At 45.9% G+C, this 23,260-nt stretch overlaps 1 protein-coding gene across 1 annotated transcript; it reads left to right on the top strand.

The window, feature by feature from the left end:
• Positions 1–746: 746 nt before the first annotated feature.
• LOC120456071 lies at positions 747–23,260 on the top strand. The gene is made up of 7 exons (XM_039642660.1): positions 747–765; positions 1,202–1,392; positions 16,655–16,784; positions 18,296–18,410; positions 19,078–19,238; positions 19,307–19,446; positions 19,543–23,260. Exons 2-7 carry the CDS (start codon positions 1,312–1,314, stop codon positions 21,589–21,591), a joined length of 2,676 nt encoding a protein of 891 aa, XP_039498594.1. The 5' UTR covers positions 747–765; positions 1,202–1,311; the 3' UTR covers positions 21,592–23,260.

Raw genomic sequence — 23,260 nt, 5'->3', positions numbered from 1 at the left:
CTGTTTTTGTGCGTAAGTAAATATGAGTATTTTGATCAGAACATTCGAAATAATGGTCCAAATATGGATTGTTATACCTCGTTGAGCTCGTAATTAAATTCCCAATCGATTTGCATTCCAACTTTGACATAAAAAATGTGACCCATTTTTTGCCAATTTTGACGTTGTTACCCCTTATCAAAAATGCAAAAAATTAAAAAAAAATTAAATTTCTCAAAAACTTATCAAAAGTGATGGGGTTCGTTAGCATTGGTAATTAGCTGCTCAAAACCGTTATTGCTGTGGCTATATGACCATTTTGAGGATAGTTGTAAAGAAACGCGCTTCGCAAAGCCTTGTAAAATAATGCATTTTGTAACTTTTTCAGAAACTTGCGTGATTTTTTCATGTGTACCCGTTGGTTTTGGCTCTGGTGCTAGTTTTGGGCAAGTGTCCTTGAGCATTTTGTGCCAAAGGCACTGGCGAAGGGGGGGAGGGACAGTGAAGGAGCATGGGCGTGGACTGGGAAGAGCGGGGAGGAGGGGAGGAGGGGAGTGGGAGGGGACTTGTACTAGCAGCACAGCTTAGCACACACTTCATGCTCGAAGCGAGCCACAGTCACGTACATTTGATAAACTTCATTCGCTTCGCCCCGTCTCGTATTCGCTCGGCAGGGAGCCGAATTCGCCGCGGAGCTTTCGCCCTTGTCTTCGCCGTGGCAGGACATTAAAAAGGACCTGTTTCGCCGTCGAGGCGCCAGAACAATTCGTGCCGCGCGCGCGTTCGGTTCGTTGTGCTTTTTGGGCTCCTGCAAGGATTCGTTTATAGTCCCGTCTTTCTCTCTCTCTCTCTCTCTCTGTGTCTCCCTCTCTGTCTCCTGCCTCTGCACTTCATATCCTGTGTGTGTTTGGGTGTGTGCGTGTGTCTGTGTGAGTGAGTGAGTCCTTGTGGTAGTGAAAGTAAACAAGTCGCCGCGGCGCCGGCTAAATGTTTTATTCCTTGTTATTGTTGCGTGGGCACAGCAGAAATATTAAAAGTGTCCTGTACGGGGAGCTGAAGAGCGAGAGAGAGAGAGAGAGAGAGGGAGAAGAGGAGGAGGGGGCAGGGGGACAGGGGGAAAGAGGAGAAGTACCTTATCATAAAGATGAAAATCCTTTCGCCAACTCCGTGCCGATGCGTTAATGAACCACTGCCAACGCGATTGTACCATTTTTTTTTATAGTGAGCGCCAAAACAAAAAATTTGAGAACATACAACAAATAAAGAACAAGACATAAAGAAAGCTGTTTATCCCTGTCGACAGAAATTGTAAAAGGAAATAAAGTGTGGAAAATGTTGCGACCGCGCTGCCTGGTGTCCTTTTTGGGACTCTGCCTGGTGATCAGCCTGGGAATGCGTTGCGATGCTAGAGCGGTGAGTAAATTGATATTCCATTCGATCAAAATGCGAGTTCCAAGTTCAACAGCACCATGTGCCAATAGAGTCCTTCCAATGTCCTTCTCCTTTGCTGTTCTGTTGCTATTGAGCTGCACCTAAAGGACCAAGCAACTAAAGGACCGGCCCAGCTTGAGCTCGCTTGACTCGTTGTCCTGGCATTTGAAGCTAGTCAATTTACAAGCCAAACAATCATTTGCCGAAATGCCAACAGCAATAGAGCAGCTTAATGTATTGCAAATTATTCCATAACTTCTGTAAGTTATACTCAAAATGTAAACTCATGAATGCTAATAAATTACGAAATTATTGCGGCCCAAAATCGGCTAAGGCGGCATACATATATAAATGTCTGTTTTCAAACTTCTCAGATTTCTCTCCGCAGGAACCACCGCAAGAAATTTCCAGACTAAATTGCGGCTAGTTGGTAATCGAAAATCATTTGAACAGAGATTGAGCTAAGATAATTTTCGAATATATACGAGTATAGCTAGTTGGCAGTTCGGGCAAAGTGAGTGGACTGTGGACTCCTGACCACCAAAATGGCTTGGCCCCAAAATTTATATGCGCCAAAGTTGCGATTCTGCTGCTGCCGCTCGAGTGTAAATCAAAAATGCGAAACTCTTTGGTTAGCCAGCAAAAAGTTTTCTTTTGCTGCTGTTGTCGTTGAGTCGCTGAGTCGCTGAGTCGCTTGAGTTGCCGTATCCTCGGCAGTTGATTTTGGCAACGTTCTTGTTTTGGTCCTGTGCTCAGCTTATCCTTCGACCCCATCTGCTCCCCTTTGGCCTGCCACGTGCACTCGGAAAAATAAATGGGCAAGTCCCACAAGCAGTTAATCGCTCATTGAAAGCTTCTCGTAAGGGCGCCCTAAAGTAGGCCGCCAATTTAGTTTAAATTCCGTGACTGGTAACCCCGTTTCTTTCGGTGCACTCGTCTTTTTTCCGCTCCCGTGGCAGTCGGGTTGTCCTGCTTCGAACTGTCCACCCGACCGTAAGCGCTGCGAAATGAATAATTTCAGTGAATTTACTACACAATTTTATTCATATAAATCACAAATTAAATAAGTTTTTACGAGGTTGTTCGGCGGTTTGCAGCCCCACTACAAAACTTGTTTGTGTTCTCGTTCTCGTTCTCAACGTTCATTCGTTTGTTTCTGTGTTTGTTCGTTTGTTTGTTTGTTTGTTTGTTTGTTCGTTCGTTTGCTTGCCTCCTTGTTTGTTGGCTCTGTTCTGGTCTGAAATGGAATGGTATGGTACACTTCGGTTCGGGTTACTCGGCCCCTTCCACATGGCCAGCAAAGACGAATGATGATGGAGGAGCTTGGGGCTTGGGTTTGGGATTGGAGCTGGTGCTGCTGGTGGAGCTGCTGGTAATGGTGGTGATGGTCACGGGACTGGGGCTTTTTATGCCCATTTGCCCTTTTTTATGGCTGTGTAATTTTTTTGTTGGCCTCTTTATTTATGCTTATTATCGCGATTGCTATTGCTGGCTTGGAAAAACAGCAACTGAAATGGCCACAGCCGAGGCAGAAAGTTTAGACTGGAACAACCAGCGTATAATTCAATTTGGAGCAGAACTTTGCGGACTTGGCTCGTATTTCCAATATTAAGCACTCACTTCACGCATGTTTGATTTGATTATTGCAAAGAGTTATCAGCTCATTCAAGGGGACACCCACGCATAATGGCATTGTATCAGACAAAGAACTCTTGAGGCGAGTAATTTCTATAGGTAAAGCCCTTATTTACATTTCACATTTACTTTGACGCACCGATGATGTTGGGGATTATGCCATTATCCTCGTTAAGCTGTTCAAAGCGAAACGCGAATATTATGCGAGTGCGCGGTGAAAATGAAAATATAATCACCAACTGACCCCAGTTGTTGTACAGTCATGATTGGCCGTTGACGAACCATACACTTTTGAGGAAAATCCACTTGGGCCTGGATTTGCAATCCATTCGATTATGGGCTCAATCATTTATCACTTTCCAGCGTAACAGACAGAATATTGCCCTTGCTTTGCTTTGCTTTCCTTGGCTTTGCTTTTCCCCATCTTTTTGGGCCTTTTCCAGCAAACATTTTCGGGTTTTTCCTTTTGGTTTTGAGCACGTCTCGTCCGCGGAGGGAAATGCGGGTGAAACTCTGGCCTGGTCCCCAATTTGCATACGAAGGCTTGAGGAAGCTTCATGCAGATGCATTAATAATGTAACATTAGACGGGCGGAGAAGAACGGAGGCCAAGGAGCTGGATGATAAACAATGCGGAACGCCTTAAACGTTAGCCAGGATGACACGAGATGAGCTGGGAAACTTGGCCTCGCACACTGCCAATAAAATATTCACCTTTCACCTGAACATGGCGCAAAAATAGCATAATATATGTAAAAACTATTTCATATGTGCTCTTCGCAAGACTCACTCTACTTTGAACTTATCTAGAAACAAACGGAATTTCCAAGCTTGGCTGGCACTTGTCATGGCCAATTATTTTGTTGCAGTGTAGCCGAGTTTTGGGCCGATCTCAGGCCGTTTCATTCCGCTCTTATTCATGGCATTCACGTGCGCCCGACACGAGATTCACGAGACGTGAAAGCAATTTACGATGTGGCCGCCGCAACAATGAGCAATTAATCATGCCACCGCCACAAAATGGAGCATGGAACTCCTCCTGCTTCGCTCCAGTTTCACTTTCCCGGCATCCATGCGCCACCCACTCAAGGACGCGGCCGGCGAAGGCCGCCCAGCAGACACAGAAGGCAGCGGAAAATCCGGAAAATCGGGAAAAAAGAAGCGTAGGCGACCTTGAGCTGCATTTACCTACCCATCAGCGACAGGCGCCCAACTATTTCGCACATCAAATCATAATTTATGGACGGCAATCAGAATGAGCCCGACTTCCCAGCCCAATCCATTTCATTCCATTTCCTTGCATTTTTTTTCACATTTCGGGCATATTTGATGATGGCTTGGGGCTGGTGCGAAAAAGTTGCGCAGTCGCCCACATAATTATCGGTTTGATTTATGGCAGCATTTTCGCAGCCAATTACTTCGCACTTCGCGCTGAAAACGGGAGGGGGGGTGGGTGGTAACCGAAACGGAAACGGAACCGGAACCGGAAGTTAAAATGAACCACCGAGCGACCGCTCATTCCTGCATATCGCTATCCTTGGCAGCTTACACATCCATATCCTTGGCCACATTCCCACCGGAGCGGCGCTGATTGGCCGGCCTTGAAGTCGGTCGAAACTCGCTGTGAATGCCCATGATTTGGTGAGTTGCATGTGGATTTTCGAAGGACATTCAGTCACAAACAGGGGGAGAAATGAGAAAAGGGCTTTATGGCAAACCAACTGCCATGCAATCGAATTTTATTTATACACCTTTAGTTGCGACTTGCTGGTGTGCAAAGTTTTCAGTGCAGGGAAATGAAATGGGTTCTCTAAGACAGGACATTAACAAAGTTGGCGCCCAACGCACAAAAAGACAAAAGGACAAACAGGCAAAAGGACAAATGGACGAAAGGCTAAAGGACTAAAGGACTAAAGGACTAAAGGACTAAAGGACGAATGGACAAATGGACTAATGGACAAATAGACAAACGGAATGACAGATAGACAGTCGGATAAACAGATGGACCATCAAACAGTTGACACACACGTATATATCTGCGCCGAGCAAGGACAATGGCGACAGGACAATGGGAACCAGGTCAACTGGGGCAACTGAGGTGAAGGCAAAAGAGTCGACAGCCAGTTGGCAACCCAACCAAAAAATTTCACCGAACCTGAAGGCTTAAGTGGGAATTTCAGCTTGAACTCGATTGCCATGGAAATGTATGCTTTTTTAGTGCTGCCATTTTTGAAATTTGAATACTCAGCATAAAAAGATGTATAATATAATGCCACACACATGATGACGTGTTAATTTTGCTTAATTTATGAAATTAACAAGGTGAGTTTTCAACACAAAACGCCAGGGGAATGCTCGGCCATTTCCACAGATCCTTTGAATGGTGGGAACTTTGGTATAATTGCGTTATCTGCGACTCACCCCCTTCCCCCTCGCCCCTCCCCCCCTCTCCGACCAGTGAAAGAAAAGTTGAAAAGTGTTTGCATTCAGTTTCATCAGCTGATTGCCGGCAGGTTCAAAGGCTCAAAGCGAAGAAGGCAAACTTTGGGATGGAATGCAAATGCGAAAAGTGCGTCAGTTAGTTGAGGTGTGTTGACACATCGTTTAGGCCAATTTGCAAATTTGCAAATTTTCTTGCAAATCTGCCAGAGACTTTATGCTCTAAAAATGCCTTGATTTTCTTTGCAACTTTGCAAATATTATAGGACTAATAGCTAAAAAGCACATAGCACATCACATGAAACTATTTCGTCGTCCTTACAGGTATTTCGATTGAATAAACGAGGCGGGCGAGTCAATTTCATTTCCGATCGAATGCCAAATGAGTTTATATAAATTAATTATTTCTGCGTCCCACGGCCGTCGATTGGTTGACCCGATTAGAAACACAGAAATGCAGAAATGCAGTGCCATCAATGGCATCGGGAATTGGAAATTGGAAATGGGAAATTGGATATGGGAAATTGGAAACTGCAAGTCGGAATGCATCGGCAATGCTTGAATGTTTGAATGTTTGCTGTTCGCTGCTCTGTGGTCGCTTGTGCAATCCTCGACTGTTGACAAACGTAATTAAGAAATTGTTAGGCTGTCCAAATGGCAGGGAGGGGGGGGGGGGGATTTCGCAAATATTTGCCCACCGCAATGGATCCCCCATAGATATCGGATACTGCTGTGTGCTCTGCGGCCAGGATGCAGGTTAACGAGGATAAACAATACACAAATTTGCACTTTGCCATCCAACGAGATGTGCGTGGCAAACGCCGCGAAAATTAAACATTAATTGCAGCAGGAATCGGCCAACTTGCTCCATTCCGCTAATGAAATTGGGAACTGCACCTCTGCACTCATATTTCACTTACAGGTGTTCGCAGGTATGCAACAATATATGGTATTATCACTGCATTCTTTTGGCCACTTTTGTGAGCTATTTCGACGTTCTATCACTTTAGCTGTGGAAATTATGCAGCGCAGTTGCTAAAGCTGCTTTGCCACCTCCACTTTCATGGCTGTGGAAATGTCTGCAGCTTAGTTACTCCAGTTCTACAGCACTTTTCCATGCGTTTTGCGCCATTGTTGCAACGGAAAGCCGTTCTCCTTTTTCTTCGCACTTCTTCTCGTTCTTTTTTTTGTTCAGCGAGGGGCGAATGTTATTGAGTTGAAAATGTGCAAGTAATGAAGCAATTGGCACGTGGACCTTCAGCACTTTTCCCCGCATTTTTCTGCGCTCCCCCACCCCCCTTTGTCATCGCCCCTCTTCTACCTCTCTGCCGCCATTCGTTCGTTGTGGGCCATTGTCTTTTGTTCGGCGTTCGCGTGGTAATCAACTGGATTGCCACCCCGCCCACGGCACTCCCCCCTTCTCCCGCTCTCTCCCTCTCTCTTTAGTTGGCGCCCTTTGACCCCGTTCAGTGGGTGGCAGGATGGCCGGGTGGCGCGTCCTTCGCTGGATGCGGCCAAAGTGCAGTCTTCATTCCCGCTGTCGCGGTGGAAAGCGGGGAACAAAAGCGAATCCGAATACGAATACGAATCCCCCTTTGGAGCCTTCACCACCCCCCCCGCCTGGCACGCCTCGTTATGCACAAACAAAGCGTTTTCGCTCGCATTTAGCAGCAAATTAGAAGCTGGCGCTTTGAGGTCCTGCCACGTCTCTGGAAAAAAAGGACTTAAACGGAGGCGGAGGATGAGACAGGTGCGCTTTTGTGACACGTGCATTTGCAAAGTCAGTTTGCAAAAAACTAGAATGAAAAGCGTGAAGCACAACAAAAAAAGATTACATTACGAATTAGTTAACAGTAAATAAAAGTGTGTGTCTGTGTGTGTGCGTGTTTTAATCACTAAAACGCAGGCAGCGAGTCCTTAAAAGGATGCAGGACTTTAAATACAGACTTGACCCCAAGCGTCGGACATTAGGCCACAACGATGATGGCACTGAAACAAATCGGGGCACACAAGTGCGCGGCTGCCTTGATTTTGAATTGAAAAGGAAAACATGCAAGCAATGAAAGTCCAAGCTATTTTGGCCATTATGCGCAGTGTATTCGCATCATCCTACAATCGCCATTGACAAGGACGATAATGAGAGCGATAATGATGATGGTTGGATCCCCACCCCACCCCCTCATTGGCCCAGCTGGGCAACATCCTTGTTGTTGAACCATTATCGTTCACTGGGGCATCATTGATAACAAATGCTGGCCCATTAATCGGCGCACTTTCCCCACTTTCCCGACACACACAAAGAAAAAAGGAACACACACACACACACACACATACACACACGCAGATGGCAACTTCTAATGTGTGTGTTAAACTTTTTTATGCCTTCAGGCCTTGTTTAATAATTGAACAATAAAGAACGAACGGCATTAAGTAATTTGTGTCGGTTAAGTCATAAAACTCACACACCCACATGCATATGTAGCCATGCATATATGCACACACACACACACTGGCAAACACACACACACATATGCGCATAAATTGTTAATTCAGTGCTCAAGTTAAATGAGTCGTTGGCATGAAAATTTCAAGTTTATTGCAGACGAACTGGGGTGCCCAATAAATTTTGGCTTGCGTGCCTGAGCATTGAACACCACCCAACCCCTTCTCACCACCCAAATGGGCAGTGGCGCACAGAAGGGGGCTCCAGAAGTAAATGTCCCCCTCAGCAAACACTACATAATCATTTTTGCAATGTATTACAGCACATGTATATAACTATGATTTAGTTAGGTTATTAGCATGCCTGCTTTTGACTTGGGGTTTCAGTTAACTTGGCAAAATCGATGCCCCTCGCAGAAAGTTGTGGCTGCGCCCCTGTGCACCATCGCCCACATACAATCCCCCCTCATGCTCGACAGGATGAGCCATTGATTCATGTTAATTAAATGTGACAAAAGTTGAGAAACTTTTCCCAGGCGACTTTCTGGCTTTCTGGCTTGCTGGCTTTCTGGCTTTCTGCCTTCCGGCCTTTGCCTGCCAACCCCATTTGCCATTGTCCTCCGCTGCACATTTTCATTTCGGCCATGTTGCGGTTGCTTTATGGCCAATCTAGCCTGTACCAACAGCAGCCCACCCAAAACTGAACTCAACTGAACTCAACTGAACGGAACTGAGCGCCACCCCATGCATAATGTGCGACAATTTCGATTGCAATCATCTGGGCAAAAATGTTGCGGAGCAAAAGTTTCTGCGCTTTTAATTAGAATTCGAAGCGAATCCGCAAGCTGTCCAAGTTTTATCTGGGCCATGATATTGGTATACCTTGGGGAAGAATGGCTGACTGGCTGACTGGCTGACTGGCTTACTGGCTGCATCACCGATTCCCTGCAGGGATTTGCGATTCGGTGCGGAAGGACTTAGTTTCCTTGGAGCAGGCAAAAGTTTATGCAACGATTTGCCAACTTGAAGGTGGACGCCGCTGGATTATCAGCCTTGGAAGGCGGGGCAGTGCAAGCTTAAGCCTCCTGCAATCAACTTTCCAGGGGAAACTTTATGATATCGATGACCACAGTGGTTACTTCTACATACTTCTACAGGGATTACTACTCTCACACATTTATTTATTTTCGATGAACGAGGTGCCATATTTTGTCATGTTTATTAGGCATTAGGATTGTCGGATCTCTGCAACTGCAGCTTGTTAGCGGTTTTACTTATAAATAACTATCTGTACTATTCAGTGGTGACGCTTGATATTTACTTATGCTGCCTTGCACTTAAGCTCCCAGCTGCCAGCACATTTTGCACATTGAACAGATGCCAATTCAGGAGTACATAAAACCGGGCTCTCTGTACCGGCGGAGTGCAAGGATAATGCTTAGCAGGAGCTGCTTGCAGGCACCACCTCCATTTGGCATTCATCCACCCCTCGGGTCTTCCGTGGGATTTCATTTTCGCTAATCAATTTGCATAGCTGCGGGAGGGAGTGCCAATCCTCCCGGTTAACTCGGCGTCCTTTCTTCAACTCGGCGCCCAGCAACTGACGGCTTTCTTGTCCGTAAAGCCTTGTCCGCTGTCCGTTGTCCGCTGTCCGTTGTCCGTTGTCCGTTGTCCGTTGTCCGCTGTCCGCCGCTCTGTTTCAATTTCAATTAGAAACTTTAACTGCTTCAGCTGCGCGTACCCAGCGGATTGCCTTCAGCCAAGTTTAGTTCACTGCACTCAAGTTGGCTGCACTGCGAGAATTGCATCTTCTTTTTTGCCCACTGCCAGGTAAGAACTAGACTATTTATGGCATTTGTTTTGAATAAATGAATAAGCTGCGACTACAAGCTTAAGTTTATGTTGCATCTATCGCTGCACTCCAGCCAAGTACATAAATAACTAAATAAATCCCATTTGGCATTTACTTATTTTTAATGATTAATTCCACCCAAGTGCACTGTGTGTTTCCATGGCTAACTGAATAGTTGCGGGATATTCAGCTTGGCTAAGTTTATTCAGCATTTGGTTGCACTGCGAACGGATGGCTTCCCCAACCGAATTGGTTCTATTTGATTTGCTTCTATTTGGGTTTTCTCGCATTATTTTCACCGGCTTGATTGCAGGAATAACAGCTTGGGCACCTGTCAACGCATTCCACGCCATTTCCCCTCCCATTTCCCAGGCATTTTTCGCGCGAGAAATTTAATTTCTTTCAGCTGCCATTCGGAACGTCTTGGTTGTTTTTTTTTTTTTTTAACTGAATAAAATCTCTTAAGCTGGTTGCATTTATACAAGCACACACACATAGACGAAGTGAGTGTGAGTGAGTGTGTGAGTGTGGCAGGATGTGCAGGATGTGATGTGCATGTGTGCGTGTCCTGAGAGTTGACTTAAGTGCGCATAATTCACATTGGCTCGAAAGTAGCGCAAGGATTAGGCGATGCACAACAAATTACGATGTTATCCTTGGGGCTGCACCCGAAACTCATGCACACTCGCACACATGCACACATGTTGTTCTGCATGTCCTTCTCGCCATCTCCTTATCTCCTTGGCGGCCCCATTAACCCACAAAGCAGCACACGCCTCGTGGCCCCAGAAATCATCATTTTCCGCAGCTGAAAACCATTTTCTTGTCTGCTCACAAAACATTCTCATGGGCCATGTGGGATAATCCAGCTGCACATCACTAATTGATAAATTATTAACAGAAAAAGTAGAGCTAGTTTCTCTAAGATGGTGAACAAACTGGTGCATTCTCTTATCTCCTATCGAGATGTCCTCACTGCAGCATTTTCCCATATTTTCTTGTATTTTCTCGTATTTCCTCGTATTTTCACGTATTTTCTTGCATTTCCTCCATTTGTCTCACCTCGCTGATTGACTGGCCAGATTGCATTGGATATTTCCCTGGATATCTCCGCCCCACTTAATCCCCTTAAGCCCCCGTGTCACGCACTCATCTGCAGACAGACTGATGGATTGACTGGCTGACACAGTGACAAACTGACAAACTGGCAAACTGGCAAACTGACTTGCAGCGCTGGTTGTCTTCAATTTTAATAAATTTCCCGTGCATGTAAGCAAGCGCGACAGTTGACAGCTGCAGCTTCGTTTCCCATTTTCCTCCTCTGCTGCTGCTGCTTCTGCTGCTTGTGGAAAGTGGGTGGTGAAAAGTGGGTGGTGAGTAGTGGGTGGTGGGTGGTTGCTAGTGGGCAAGTGGGCGTCGTGTTATCCTTTGTCCTTCGTCCATTGTTGGGCCGCCAAAGGGGGCGGTGGGTGCAGAAGCGGCTTTGCTGCCACTGTTTTTGGCACAGTCTGTTACAATTACATGTCCCACTGTCTGCCTTAGGGGGCGGTGGGCGGTGGGCGGTGGGCGGTGGGCGGTGGGTGGCTGGGCGGTGTTCAGTGGGCGGTGACCTGCCAAGGACATTGCAGTGGCACTGTAACATCACGATATATTTTATACAAGGCGACGGGTCACGCTCTCGTTTCATTTATTTCTGCTCTGTGCATATTTCTCTGCCACCCAGTGACATCGTTATTTATATATCCTAGTCACCACCCCTCCCCCGCCCTCCTAAACCACCTGTCGTTGGATTGAGGCTGTTTGTGGGTGGTGGTGGCTGACTGGCTGGCTGCACCACAATTGCCACTCGACGCACATCGAGGATACTCGAACGCAGCATCGACAAATTGAGCAGCTAACGGAGGAGCTACTCCAGCACAAGCTGCAGCTCTTCGCTGGCCTCGTCATCCATTCTCATTTCGCATCTAATGATCTCGGCTATCTGCAGGTAATATATATTAGAAAATATTTCAATATGGTACAACTAAGTGGCTGTTATGCAGGTTATACACTTGTATCCTTATAAATGAAGTTTCTTAGCTTCTGGAGGTAATATTAGTTCATTTCCTTCCATGTTACCTATGTTCTTCTGCAACTTTTTTGCATTTTCTACCATCCCAGAGACGAGCGCTTTTCCAGCTTACCACACATCGCTCATACGCACCGTGGCCAGAAATTTATCGCCATTGAAGTACGTAATGCCAGGTCGTCCCATGCCAGCGCTCCAGACGCTTCATTAGCATAATGGCCAACCTTATGGGGTGTAAATCATCTGAAACATAAGCGCGCCGCAAGGTGGGCGAGTAAATGGCAGACTAGGGAAAAATAAAGCTCAAAAATCACATTGCTAATTCATAAATAAGCCGTTTGACTTGGCAGCTTTTGTGATGTAATATTTAGCCTCCCCTTCCGTCCCCCGCTCAGAAAAAGGAAAAATTAAAGTACAAAAAAGGCAGGTGGCATTAAATATGCCAATATATCAAAAGGATTGCTAATGTACACACCTTGCGCCAACGGGCGTATTTGATTTTAAACGCGCCCCATTTTGTGGCTGCCACATTAGCATACATCTGCATAAATGTGCGTATTTCTGAGAATATATACTTACATATATCTATATATATATATATGCAAATGGATATAGTCGCTTGTACTGGGACAAGATACTTATGATTCACGCACGACTCGGCCAAAGATTGGAGCCACTTGAAAGCGCCACAGGCGCTGATTGTGTTGACACCCCGGGCCAAAGAGGCGCCCTCCTTCAATCCACATCATCGTTCTCATCCTCATCCGCATCCCCATCTTCATTCCCACCCCAATCCTCATAGCCATGCCATCTTGGCAGCAAGTTCCATTATAATCGCTCGAGTACTTGGTGAAAAGCCAATAACGAAGAGGAAAATGAAAATACTTTCCTTTGAGCTCAGGTGAGCATGGGGCATGTGGCATGTGGCATGGGGGGGCATGGGGAATGGGGAATGGGGCATGTTAACGTTATCAAAAGGGATGAATCAGCTCACATTATGCATTCACAATTTGTTTTGGATCTCAGCTGAAGGAAGTATGCAAATAATACAGTTTTAGCGCATAGTAATACATAGTAATGCCATGAAAAGTACATGTGGCAGGAAGCATGAAGTTAATAAATACAAGTTAACTTCCTAAAGCCGCCTAAAGGTGTGCATAACTTTTCGTATCTAATGGGTAATTATAATTTGGCTTCACTGCAAACTGGCGAACTGGCAAACTGGCAAACCGTTTAAAGAACACAAAGAACACGCACTTTAAGCCCCTTACAAGTTGATGATCTCATTATATCCTTTTGGCTAAATGTTCGCTAGCAAGTACTTAGCGCTTAATTTCCCGCTCTGTGCCAAAGTAAAATAGAAACCCATGATTAAAAGGTGCAAACAGAGCACATTTCCCGGGAAATCCTCAGGATGCATTGTGCTAACTTGTTCGCCGCTCTGCAGCCGTTCGCAAAATGCAAATACAAGAGTACAAAAATTACACACGCCAAAAGAAGTCTTTTGCAGCGCTTTGTGATTTCACTTATTCTTTTGTTTAATTTGTACTCGCACCGACCGCCCACCGCCCACCGCCCTTCACCCGCTGCCACAGGATGTCTTCATCATAATTACAAACAAAGCATAACTAGGGGGGAAACAGCAGACAAACAACAGCAGCAGCAGCAGCAGCAACAACAGCAGTAGCAACAACAGGAGGCGCCTCAAAAGAAGTGGCAACCGTGGAATTGTTTGCACAGCAAGTTGCGAAGTCCCTGAAAAGGAGAAGAAAAAACATAGCTTTGAAGAAGCAGATAAAACATAAATATAATACATAGTATATATAGTTAATATATATGTGGAAAAATCCACAATCGGTGGCAGCTGAGCATCTGCTGCAGTTGCAGTTGCACTTGCCTCAGTTCGTGCTAATGTTGCCAATATTTGTAATAAAGTAGGAAAATACATTAGCTCCCATTTGAATTTGAACTTTTCTCACATATACTCGTAGCTATCCAATGACATTCATTGCGTAATACTTTAATATGATTATGCAGCACTTATTGCCATTGCCATTACTTCTGCAACAATTGCTGCTATCGTTGCCAAGTTGCAAGTTGCAAGTTGCCACGTTGCATTCATTTGCATTCCTTTTACTAATCTCGCTCTGATTTGCTTTAAGTTCTCGCAAAAGTCCTTAGCTTTCAAAACCGTGGCGTTGAAACACTTTAAGTAATTTTTTCGAAATTTTGACAGTTTTGTGTAGCTCAGCAGCTAGAGCATTTGACTCTCACTCGAAAGTGAAGGGGTTCAAGTCCCAGTGGGTTTATAAACATTTTTTTTTACAATATTATTATTTTTTTTCATGGGGCGAATCAAAAGAGGCGCATTTCTTGATCAAATATATCACATATATGATTCACATATTTTCGGTTACTCCTTTTGCGAGCAGCCAACTGAAATGTTTGCATGCAAATTGTTGAATAATTGCTGCCTCAGTGAACTCCATTGCATTGCGTAATGCAATAGTATTAATAATTCCAGCAAAAACACATTCACACTCACACACTCGCAGGGACACGTGTGTTAATGCCACTTTGTAGCAGATCTCCATCAAGTTATTATATATTGAAAGCCATATAGGGCCGTAAATGCATAATAACTGCAATTGGGCTAATTAAATTCATATTTCATAAGCGAGCCAATTCGCTGGGCGATAAAAGTCGCAATAAAGTAATAAATCGCTTTTATGGATATATTTGTACTCGCATAACCAAAATTAATCGACTGATAAGTGCTGCATAAAAACCTATTCAAATACATTTACAATCCCCGCACCTTTCACCGTCTCTATATTTTAATTTTTTCCATTTCCCTGTTGATGGAATTTTTTCGCGCCGAAGAGATGAAAGTACCCGCATCACGATGGCCGAGAAGTTGCTTTTTTGCTTTGTTGAATTTTTCAATTAAACGTTAATTAAGTTAATGAAATGCTTGCCACCCAGCCCGTATTGGAAATGGGGGAATAAAAATCCGGAGAGCGGAGAAAAGTTGAAATAAAATTTCCGAATTTATGACCAGCAGCATTCCTTGGGACGCTTCTTAATTTCACTGGGTTTTTGCCAAAGGACTTGCCGCAAGAATTCTTCCACCCGCAAGTTGCTAGGCAATGTGCGCAAAACAGATTTAATTAGTTTAAACAAAACAAAAATAAACCACACTTAGCTGCGTTTATGAGCAGCATGCAAAGTTTAGAAGTTGAGTGAAAAATAAAAGGCGAAAGCGAAATGTTACTTTTTCTCCTTTTAATGCGTTTTTCATTTTTAGTGGTTAGATAAAAAAAGTTTTATTTCTTATATAAAAAAGTTTTATTTTTTATATACACAGACACTTTTTGCTTAAATTCTAATATTGCACGTACGACGTTCCCCTTATGTAGTAGTAGTAGTGTAGTAGATCTGGCCTTCAATTCTTGATACTAGGTCGAGGTTATATGTATGTCTCTGCTCTCTGCTCTCTGCTCTCTCTCTCTATGTTATGCCATGTTATGTGTTATGTTAACTATGTCATGTATCCATATATCCATGCTACTTTATTTCAACTTCACCGGGATTCGAACCCGGACCGGCGGCACTACTCCGTTTCGTTTGGGAGCTCGCAGTCCAACCCACTGCGCTGCCGCCGGCGGCGAGGTGACAGCGTCCAGGAGCTCAACTAGAACCTCACCTGCTTCGATTGCCACAAATGAGTTGCCACCAGCCTACTGCGATAACCCTAATTTGCAGCAAGCGATTGCCATTTGATTTTGTTCAGTTACAAGTTGTTAGCACTGCACTTTTACTGCTGAAACTAGTTGCAGAACTCGAAACTACCAAGTTGTTTGTATCATGAGCCCATCTAGAACACATTTCGTGTACGGAGCACTCGAGGAAGTCAGCCATTTAAATTTCCGTTTGAAAAGGGGGTTTTGTTGAGCCTTCTTTCGGCCGCACTTTGTCATCAGCTTGGCGCTGCTCGTCTTAATGCGAGTATGGTATATGCTATATTTGCATACACATAGATGTATACGATTATGTGTATATATGTATGTATTCCTGGCGACGAGTTCGCCATCGTCCTCGGGTCTCTGCTCCTAATTAGTTAATGTACGAAAGCGAGGTCTGTCACTCGACTCCGTAAGCTGAAGGCGGAGATGCAAATGGAGATGGAGATGGAAATGGAAATGGAGACGATGCTGGAGTACCCGGGCTGGTTCCCCTGGCGCTTGGTTCCTCGGTCTCAGCACGCGGCAGGCTACAAAGAACATTTTTGGAATCTCTCGCGGCGGAGGAGCAGGAGGAGCATGAGGAGCAGGAGGAGCATGAGGAACAGGAGGAGCAGGAGGAGCTGGATGTAGATGTGAGGCATTCTGCGCTGCTTTGCTTTGCGGCAGCTGTTGCCCGTTTGTTGCCCCGCTGCCCGTTTGTTCAGTTGTTCAGTTTTTCCCAGTTGCGCCCTAATGAAATATATGGGGACATGGCTTCAAAGCAGATTTTACATCCAGAAGAACCCCTCTCACCCCCCACCAACCCCCTCAAAAGCCAATGTGCGCGTGTGTTGTATGTATTTTTAATGTCGTAGAGTCCTACCTACAAGCAACAAACTCTTCAACATCACCAACACAGCCCCCCTGTCCCCCCTGTCCCCCCCTTGGGCATTAAAAATGTAAACGCTTTACGGGCCACGCGGCGTATGCCGTGCGCCGCTCGCATACAAATAAACCGAAATGAACTCTTTTACGTATGTACGAGTATGTATATTTCCGCACTTTTTCCCACTCTGTCTTACAGGTGAACGTGAGCAACACCTGGACGATGCCGCAGGAGGGTCTGAACGTCTTCTATCGCTTCTTTCGCGATCGCATTTCCTGGTTCGAAGCCGATGCCGTCTGTCAATTTCATCACGCCAATCTGGTGACGGGTAAGCAAGAATCTGGGAAATCTGGGGACACTGTGTGAACTGGGGAAAAACTACAGCATTGGGTTGCAACAGAGCTGTGTGCTAAATGCCCAAAAAAGCAAATGCCACATTATTGCGAAACTGAACGGCCAACGAGCGTCACCTAGCAACTAGCGAATGCAATTGGGATCGCAGGAGGAGGAGGAGGGGGAACTGGAGGAGGAGAAGCAGGAGGAGGAGGAGGAGGAACTGGAGGGCACTGCGGGTGCAGAAGACCGATTTCAGAAAGGGACATTGCCATTGTGGTTCGCAAATGAATGAAATGACAGCAAAGTGACGCAGCCACAGTCGACTATCCCTCTCTCCCTCTCTCAGTATCTCTCTCTCTCTCTTATGTGGCAAGACCCCAAAAGCTTTGGCGTAGCATCAACCCCCCCGTTTACCGCACTGCATTCGCCTTTCAGCTCCGCATGCGAAGCTGTGGGGCTGCAAGCCCAACCATCCTCATAATACAATAAATCCCTCTGACAAATGCTGTCGCTGCAGTGCCGGGGGCACCACCCCCCACTCCCCACTCCCCACTCCCCCCCTGTAAATGGGAGGGCTAGTACTCGTAGTACGAAACAGCGGCAGGTCGAGATTGGGGTCGCAGTGGCCAGATAAAGATGGCCAGCAGTTCGTTGCATCTAAATCACAATCAACCGGTCGCTCCAATGACCCAAAACAAGCGACTCAATAGGGCGCCAGAAAAATGCCAATATATCAGCTTTCAGCAAAAAAAATCAGCTGCCAAAATGCAGGTCCTGCGATCCTTGCGGCGGGGAAAACCACATAAAAGTCGGGAAGAGCACATTAATTCGTGTGATTTTGAATGGAGTGATTTAAAGTGATTTAAAATGTAGCGATTGGTGTCAAAAGCTAACAAACCTTTTTCTTCATTTACATGAGAAGCAATTAACAATTGAAGCATAATAGTGTATTTATATCAAGCGAGCTGTTAGCGTATTTAGAATGCGGCGTCAATTTGTTGAAAGCGCACACTGTTTTTGTTGTATTTCTTTTGCAACATATGCAAATGTGATGCACACAATAGCTAAATAGGAAGCACAAACAGCAGCGAAAACAGGAAACCGACACACGAGAGTAGTGCAAAAAATGGGAGGAAAAACAAAAACAAAAACAAAAAAAAAAAAAATTATTTTCGACAGCGTTTTGTTAACAATTTGTGATGTCACTGGTGGGTAACATCGAGCTGATGGCTTCCCACTGCCGAAAAGCTCAATTGAAACAAAAAACCCGAAATGAAAACGAAATGTGGGGGTAAAAAAAAACAAATACAAAGAACGAACAAAGAAAACAACAATAGGCGAGGCGAATTTAATAGAAATACGCCGTGTAGAACAAATAAAAACCATTTGTCGACTCGACTCGTTTTCATTTGAACTATTCTCTCTGCTCATCCTTTTTTCTTCTTCTTCTGCTGTTTTTCCGAACGTCCTGCATGCGTGTGTGTGTGCTTGATGTCCTTACAGTCGACAACAGTTTTCAATTCGATGCAACGCGCGACCTGCTGAGGGAATTGGATGTGAACGACATCGTTTGGATTGGTCTCATGCGACCGCAGAACTCGGATCGTTTTATGTGGTCGTAAGTACAACAATAGCAATAGCAATAGCAATACCAATAGCAGAAGCAATAGCAATGGCAATGGCAATAGCAACGGCTACATCAACATCAACACCAGCGACAAAAGCAGGCCATTGTAGTGTGCGGGGCATGCCAGGACACCAGGACAGCAGGATACAGGGGTACAAGGATACACGGTATACGGATATACGGAGACACGGATACACGGAGAGGGGGGTACAGGGACACAGGGATACATGGATATACGGATACATGAGCAGATAGAGGACATGGGGATGCAGGCGGAAGGGATGGTGCGACAATTGTCCTGTTGGGGCCGACATGTGTATAGTGGTCCTGCATTTAGGAGTAGATCAGAGTCGGGGAATCCCCCACTCTCCATATACATATATACATATATATATATTTATATATATTCAGAAGCATACGTGTTACACTAACTGAAATCGAGAGGGCTAATAACGCTTAGCGGGCTTCAAAACCTTGACTTTCAGCTCAAGCATATAGGGTGCATCAAAAGGGTGCAGCATATCAACTTTCCTAATTGATTATCAATCAAATACAAATAGTAGATAGTAAGCCATGACAGGTACATCACAGCCACTTATAAACATTAATAGCAAGGAAGCAAGCAGCTCATGATGTGATTTCTTTGTGGGGTGGTCAGCAATTCACGTCCCTTGGTGGCGGACACTGGTTACTGGGCCGAGTCGCTGCCCCTGATGGATGCTCCACTGTGCGCCGTCATCGATCCCATACGAGATTACCGCTGGCACGCCCTGCGCTGCGGTGGACCCGAAACGGCCTCCTTCCTCTGCGAAATGCCAGGTAGGTGGAGTACTCTAGGGAGTACTTTCTGGTGGGGATTTCAGCTAACTGATCTGCACCATCCGCAGTTCCCAGCTGGGCGGATGCGTGCATACTGAAGGACATGCCCAATTTGACCATGCAGTACATGGCGGATACGGCCAGCATCGAGCTCATCCGCAATTGCCAGGAGGAGGGACTGCTGCGACACACCTGCAAGGGCAAGGAGGTGAGTTTGGTTTGTTCCCTTATTGATCCATGATTGATTGCTAAAAGTGAACACTCCTTCCCCACCTGTTTCCCTAACCCTTGTGCGTCTTTGCAGGATCGCGAGCGTGCCATCCGACAACTGATCTGCCCCAAGGAGCGGCTGGAGGCGCAGCGCATCAACGACATCACCAACTCGCACTTCAAGTCGCTGCAGATCATCAACAACATACGCACGGACAACAAGGAGAACAACGACATCGATCTGCTGCCCAACTATGGCCGCCGCTCTGGCATGGCCATCAACATCGAGGTGGCGCCACCAGTGCCGCCCGTCGCCGTCTCCGTTCCCGGATTGGGTGAGCTGATGCAGGCGGATGCGCCGGGCGCCGTATCGCTGTCCGGACTGTATCGCATACCCGATTTGGTGCCCAAGCCGGTGAAGAAGGCGGCCAAGAAGGTGGTCACGCCGGACTTTGCCAAGAAGCTGCAGGGCAACCACCAGCAGCAGCAGCAGCACAATCAGCAACAGCAGCAGCAGCAGAAGTCGCGCAAATCGCTGGTGCACCAGCACGAGGAGGAGCTGATGATGGGCGACCAGCCGGCGCTGAGTGAGGAGCAACTGCCTCCGGGCATGGCCATGGGCCTGGGCATTCGACTGCCTCTGAACGAGGATGACAGCAACAGCGATGCCTCCAATGAGATATTCGAGCATTTGCCGCACAAGAAGAAGATCCTGCCGCAGGATCTGCGCACCATGGCTCCAATTGTAGAAGCTAAAACGCCAGCGACCACAACAACAACAACACTGAAGACAACCACTTTGGCAGCAACAACCACTAGACCAACACCAATGACAACAACAACAACAACAACACTTACACCAACAACAGCAGCGGCAACGGAAGCTACTGAGGAAGTGACCACACCGAAAGCAGTGGACACCACAAGTTCACAGGCGCCGGCAACAACCACGCGGCCAACAACAACCGTTAGAAGCACCACCATAACAACGACCACTACAACAGCAGCAACAACTACGCCGCAAGCGGAGGAGATAACAACAACAACGACCAGGAAACCAGAGCCAACAACCATGGTGGCACCACGAACAACAAAAACCGCGGCGAGCGAAGCAGCAGCAGCAGCAGCAGCAACTAGCACAACAACAGCTGCAGCATCCGCTGCCACAACAAGAGCAACAACAACAAGCACAACAGCAGCAGCAGCAGCAACAACAACAACAACAACTAGCCATGCCACGCCCACGGACAACAGCAACAACATGGCACATCCCATACACCCATCGCAGCAGCAACACCACCAGCTACCGATGTGGCACGAAGGCGCCACGTTGCAACAGCAACAGCAGCATGCAACGCACGTCAACGAGTCCGCCGATAATACGCGCTTCATACCGCCAATGCTGCTGGTGAAGTCGCACTACGTGCCGCCGGCCAAACATGCCAGCGAGCACGCGACCACAACAACACGTGCAACAACAACGACGAGTTCGGCAGCAGCAACAACTTCGGCAGCAGCAACAACATCTGCAGCAGCAACATCGGCCAAAGAGGAAGTGCAGCCATCAACAGTAGCGTCATCGAAGGGAGTGACAGCAAGAGGAGCAGCAACAACATCAGCTGCAACATCAGCTGCAGCAGTCGCTGACACTGTGGCAACATCAACCGTGACAGCGACAACAGGTGCAGCTGTGGAGGTGACAACAAGCGTGAAAGTAGCTGAAGACACCGCAGCAACATCGGCGACAATGCCAGCAGCAACGGTAATTGCCAGTGAAGCGCCACCAGCAGCAGCAGCAGCAGCAACAGCAACAACAACTGCTGCCAGAGCAGTCGCAGCTAATGAAATCAAATCGAATGCCACAGCAGCCACAGCATCTGCAGCTGCAACAGCCATACCGAAGCCAGTCAGGGAGTTCAGATATCCGCCAGTGAATCAGGGATCCTTCAAGGTGGACAACAACGGCATGGGCAGCCCCGAGGAGGAGGAGGAGGTGGAGGACGAGGAGGGCCATTTGGAGAGCGAGGCGGCCACAACGCGACACAACTTCCTGGAGGAGACCGAGGCGCCATTCAAGCCAAATCGACGACGCTCGCTAACCAAACCGGAAACGGTTAGCTATTTCAAGAAGATCTTGGGCTAAGAACGCCCGTAGCCCGGAGCCCGGAGTCCGAAGACCGGAGTTGCTGCAACCGTAATCCGCACTAGTAACCGTAAACGTAAACTTAATCGTAACAGCAACAGTAACGAACTGTTAAACCTTAAATAAGAAAAGATGATGATGAAGTACGAGTATGACGTAAGAAGTACACTCCCTGCACAGCCAAGCGTAATTGGTCTTCAAAATCAGAGCAAATTGAAACAGTTGTTGGCATTGCCCCGCTGGCCATTTTTTTAAAAGTCCCCCGGAGAAACATCCCCCATCCCACATCCCACATCCCACATCCAGCATCCCACATTCCGGCCAAAAGTTTGCGGAGCTAGCGCTTCCCAAAGTCTTGTGTCTCCAGCAGAAATGCCGGAAATCCAAGCGGAAACCCAAAAGAAAACTCAGCTCAAGTCGACTCGACTTCAGTTGCAAGTACCGAAATATGTCAATTTTTCACCGCAAAAAGAAGGAAAAGCAAGCAAGTGCAAACAAACAAACACGCACACTCAAAAGCAGATACAGATACAGATAAAGATACAGATGGAGATACAGATAGCAGATACACTTACAGCCGGAGAAAGTGCAAAGTCTGTCAGGTGGGGAAAGCGGATAAAAAAAGAAAAAGAAAAAGGATGGAAACCAAAACGCTGGAGGAGATTCGAATGGAAAAGCGGGGAGTGTGTGCGATGCAAAGGCCAAATCTAAAGTACGATAAATACTACGATAAAAGTGTTTACAAACGTATACACAGGGCGTCTGTTTTGGATTTCCGTTTGCTTTGCCTACAAGCGACATGTGGTCACACTGGTCCAAGTGCACAGAGCAGTGGAAGGTGGACAACACTGGATGGCAATTATTTCGCTTTCCGTTTTAAAACAAAACGTTTAGAATCCATGGGAAAACGTTGCTTATGTTTAAGGCTTCCTCATGAAGCATTCACTCCATTAAATTCCGTTTTTCAGTAAGTGCTAGCACTAAAATAATATTTATTTACTTTCCAATCAGCAGAAGGTTTCACTTGCCACTTAAAAATGACGTGCCAGTTGATCCTAAACTCAGTTTTCATTTTTCGAACAAGCTTATGAAAATCCAAAACAGCAAACGCCATGCAAATTACATAATTACCTATTAATTATGAACATATGTAATAGATGTTGTTTTTTTTTTTTTGTGTATGGAAATAGTCAAATACAATTTGTGTAAGCGAATATAAACCAGTTTGTCATTTGAGAAAATTTTGAGAAAATTACTTCGAATGAATGCGGCAAATTGGCAGAGCGAAAATAAAATGAAAAATGCGTTGCAAGAAGAAATGAGCACACTTAAGATTAAGCTAAAATTAAACGAATCGAAAGGCAAGTCCAAAGTGGAAAATGAAACCGAAAAAAAGGCGCAGACGAGTCCCGAAATAAAACGGAAAAAGCCGAAAAAGAAAAGCACTTGATGTAGAGAATTATTTGTAGGTACTTCTGAGAGCAACGGGCAAATTAATGCGGTTCCGTTGGGTTGCTCTGGAAAAAAACCAAGAAAACCAAAAAACCAAAAAACCAAAAAACCGAAAAACCAAAAAAAACAAACACACAAAAACATGCAGTAAAATAGTATAAATGTAAACCAAAGTAATGAATTATGAATAAAAAGAAACCCTTTCAAGACATTTAAA

The sequence above is a fragment of the Drosophila santomea genome, chromosome X, assembly GCF_016746245.2.
Source record: "Drosophila santomea strain STO CAGO 1482 chromosome X, Prin_Dsan_1.1, whole genome shotgun sequence".
NCBI classification, from domain to species: domain Eukaryota; kingdom Metazoa; phylum Arthropoda; class Insecta; order Diptera; family Drosophilidae; genus Drosophila; species Drosophila santomea.
This window is presented reverse-complemented; position numbering and strand designations above follow the sequence as displayed.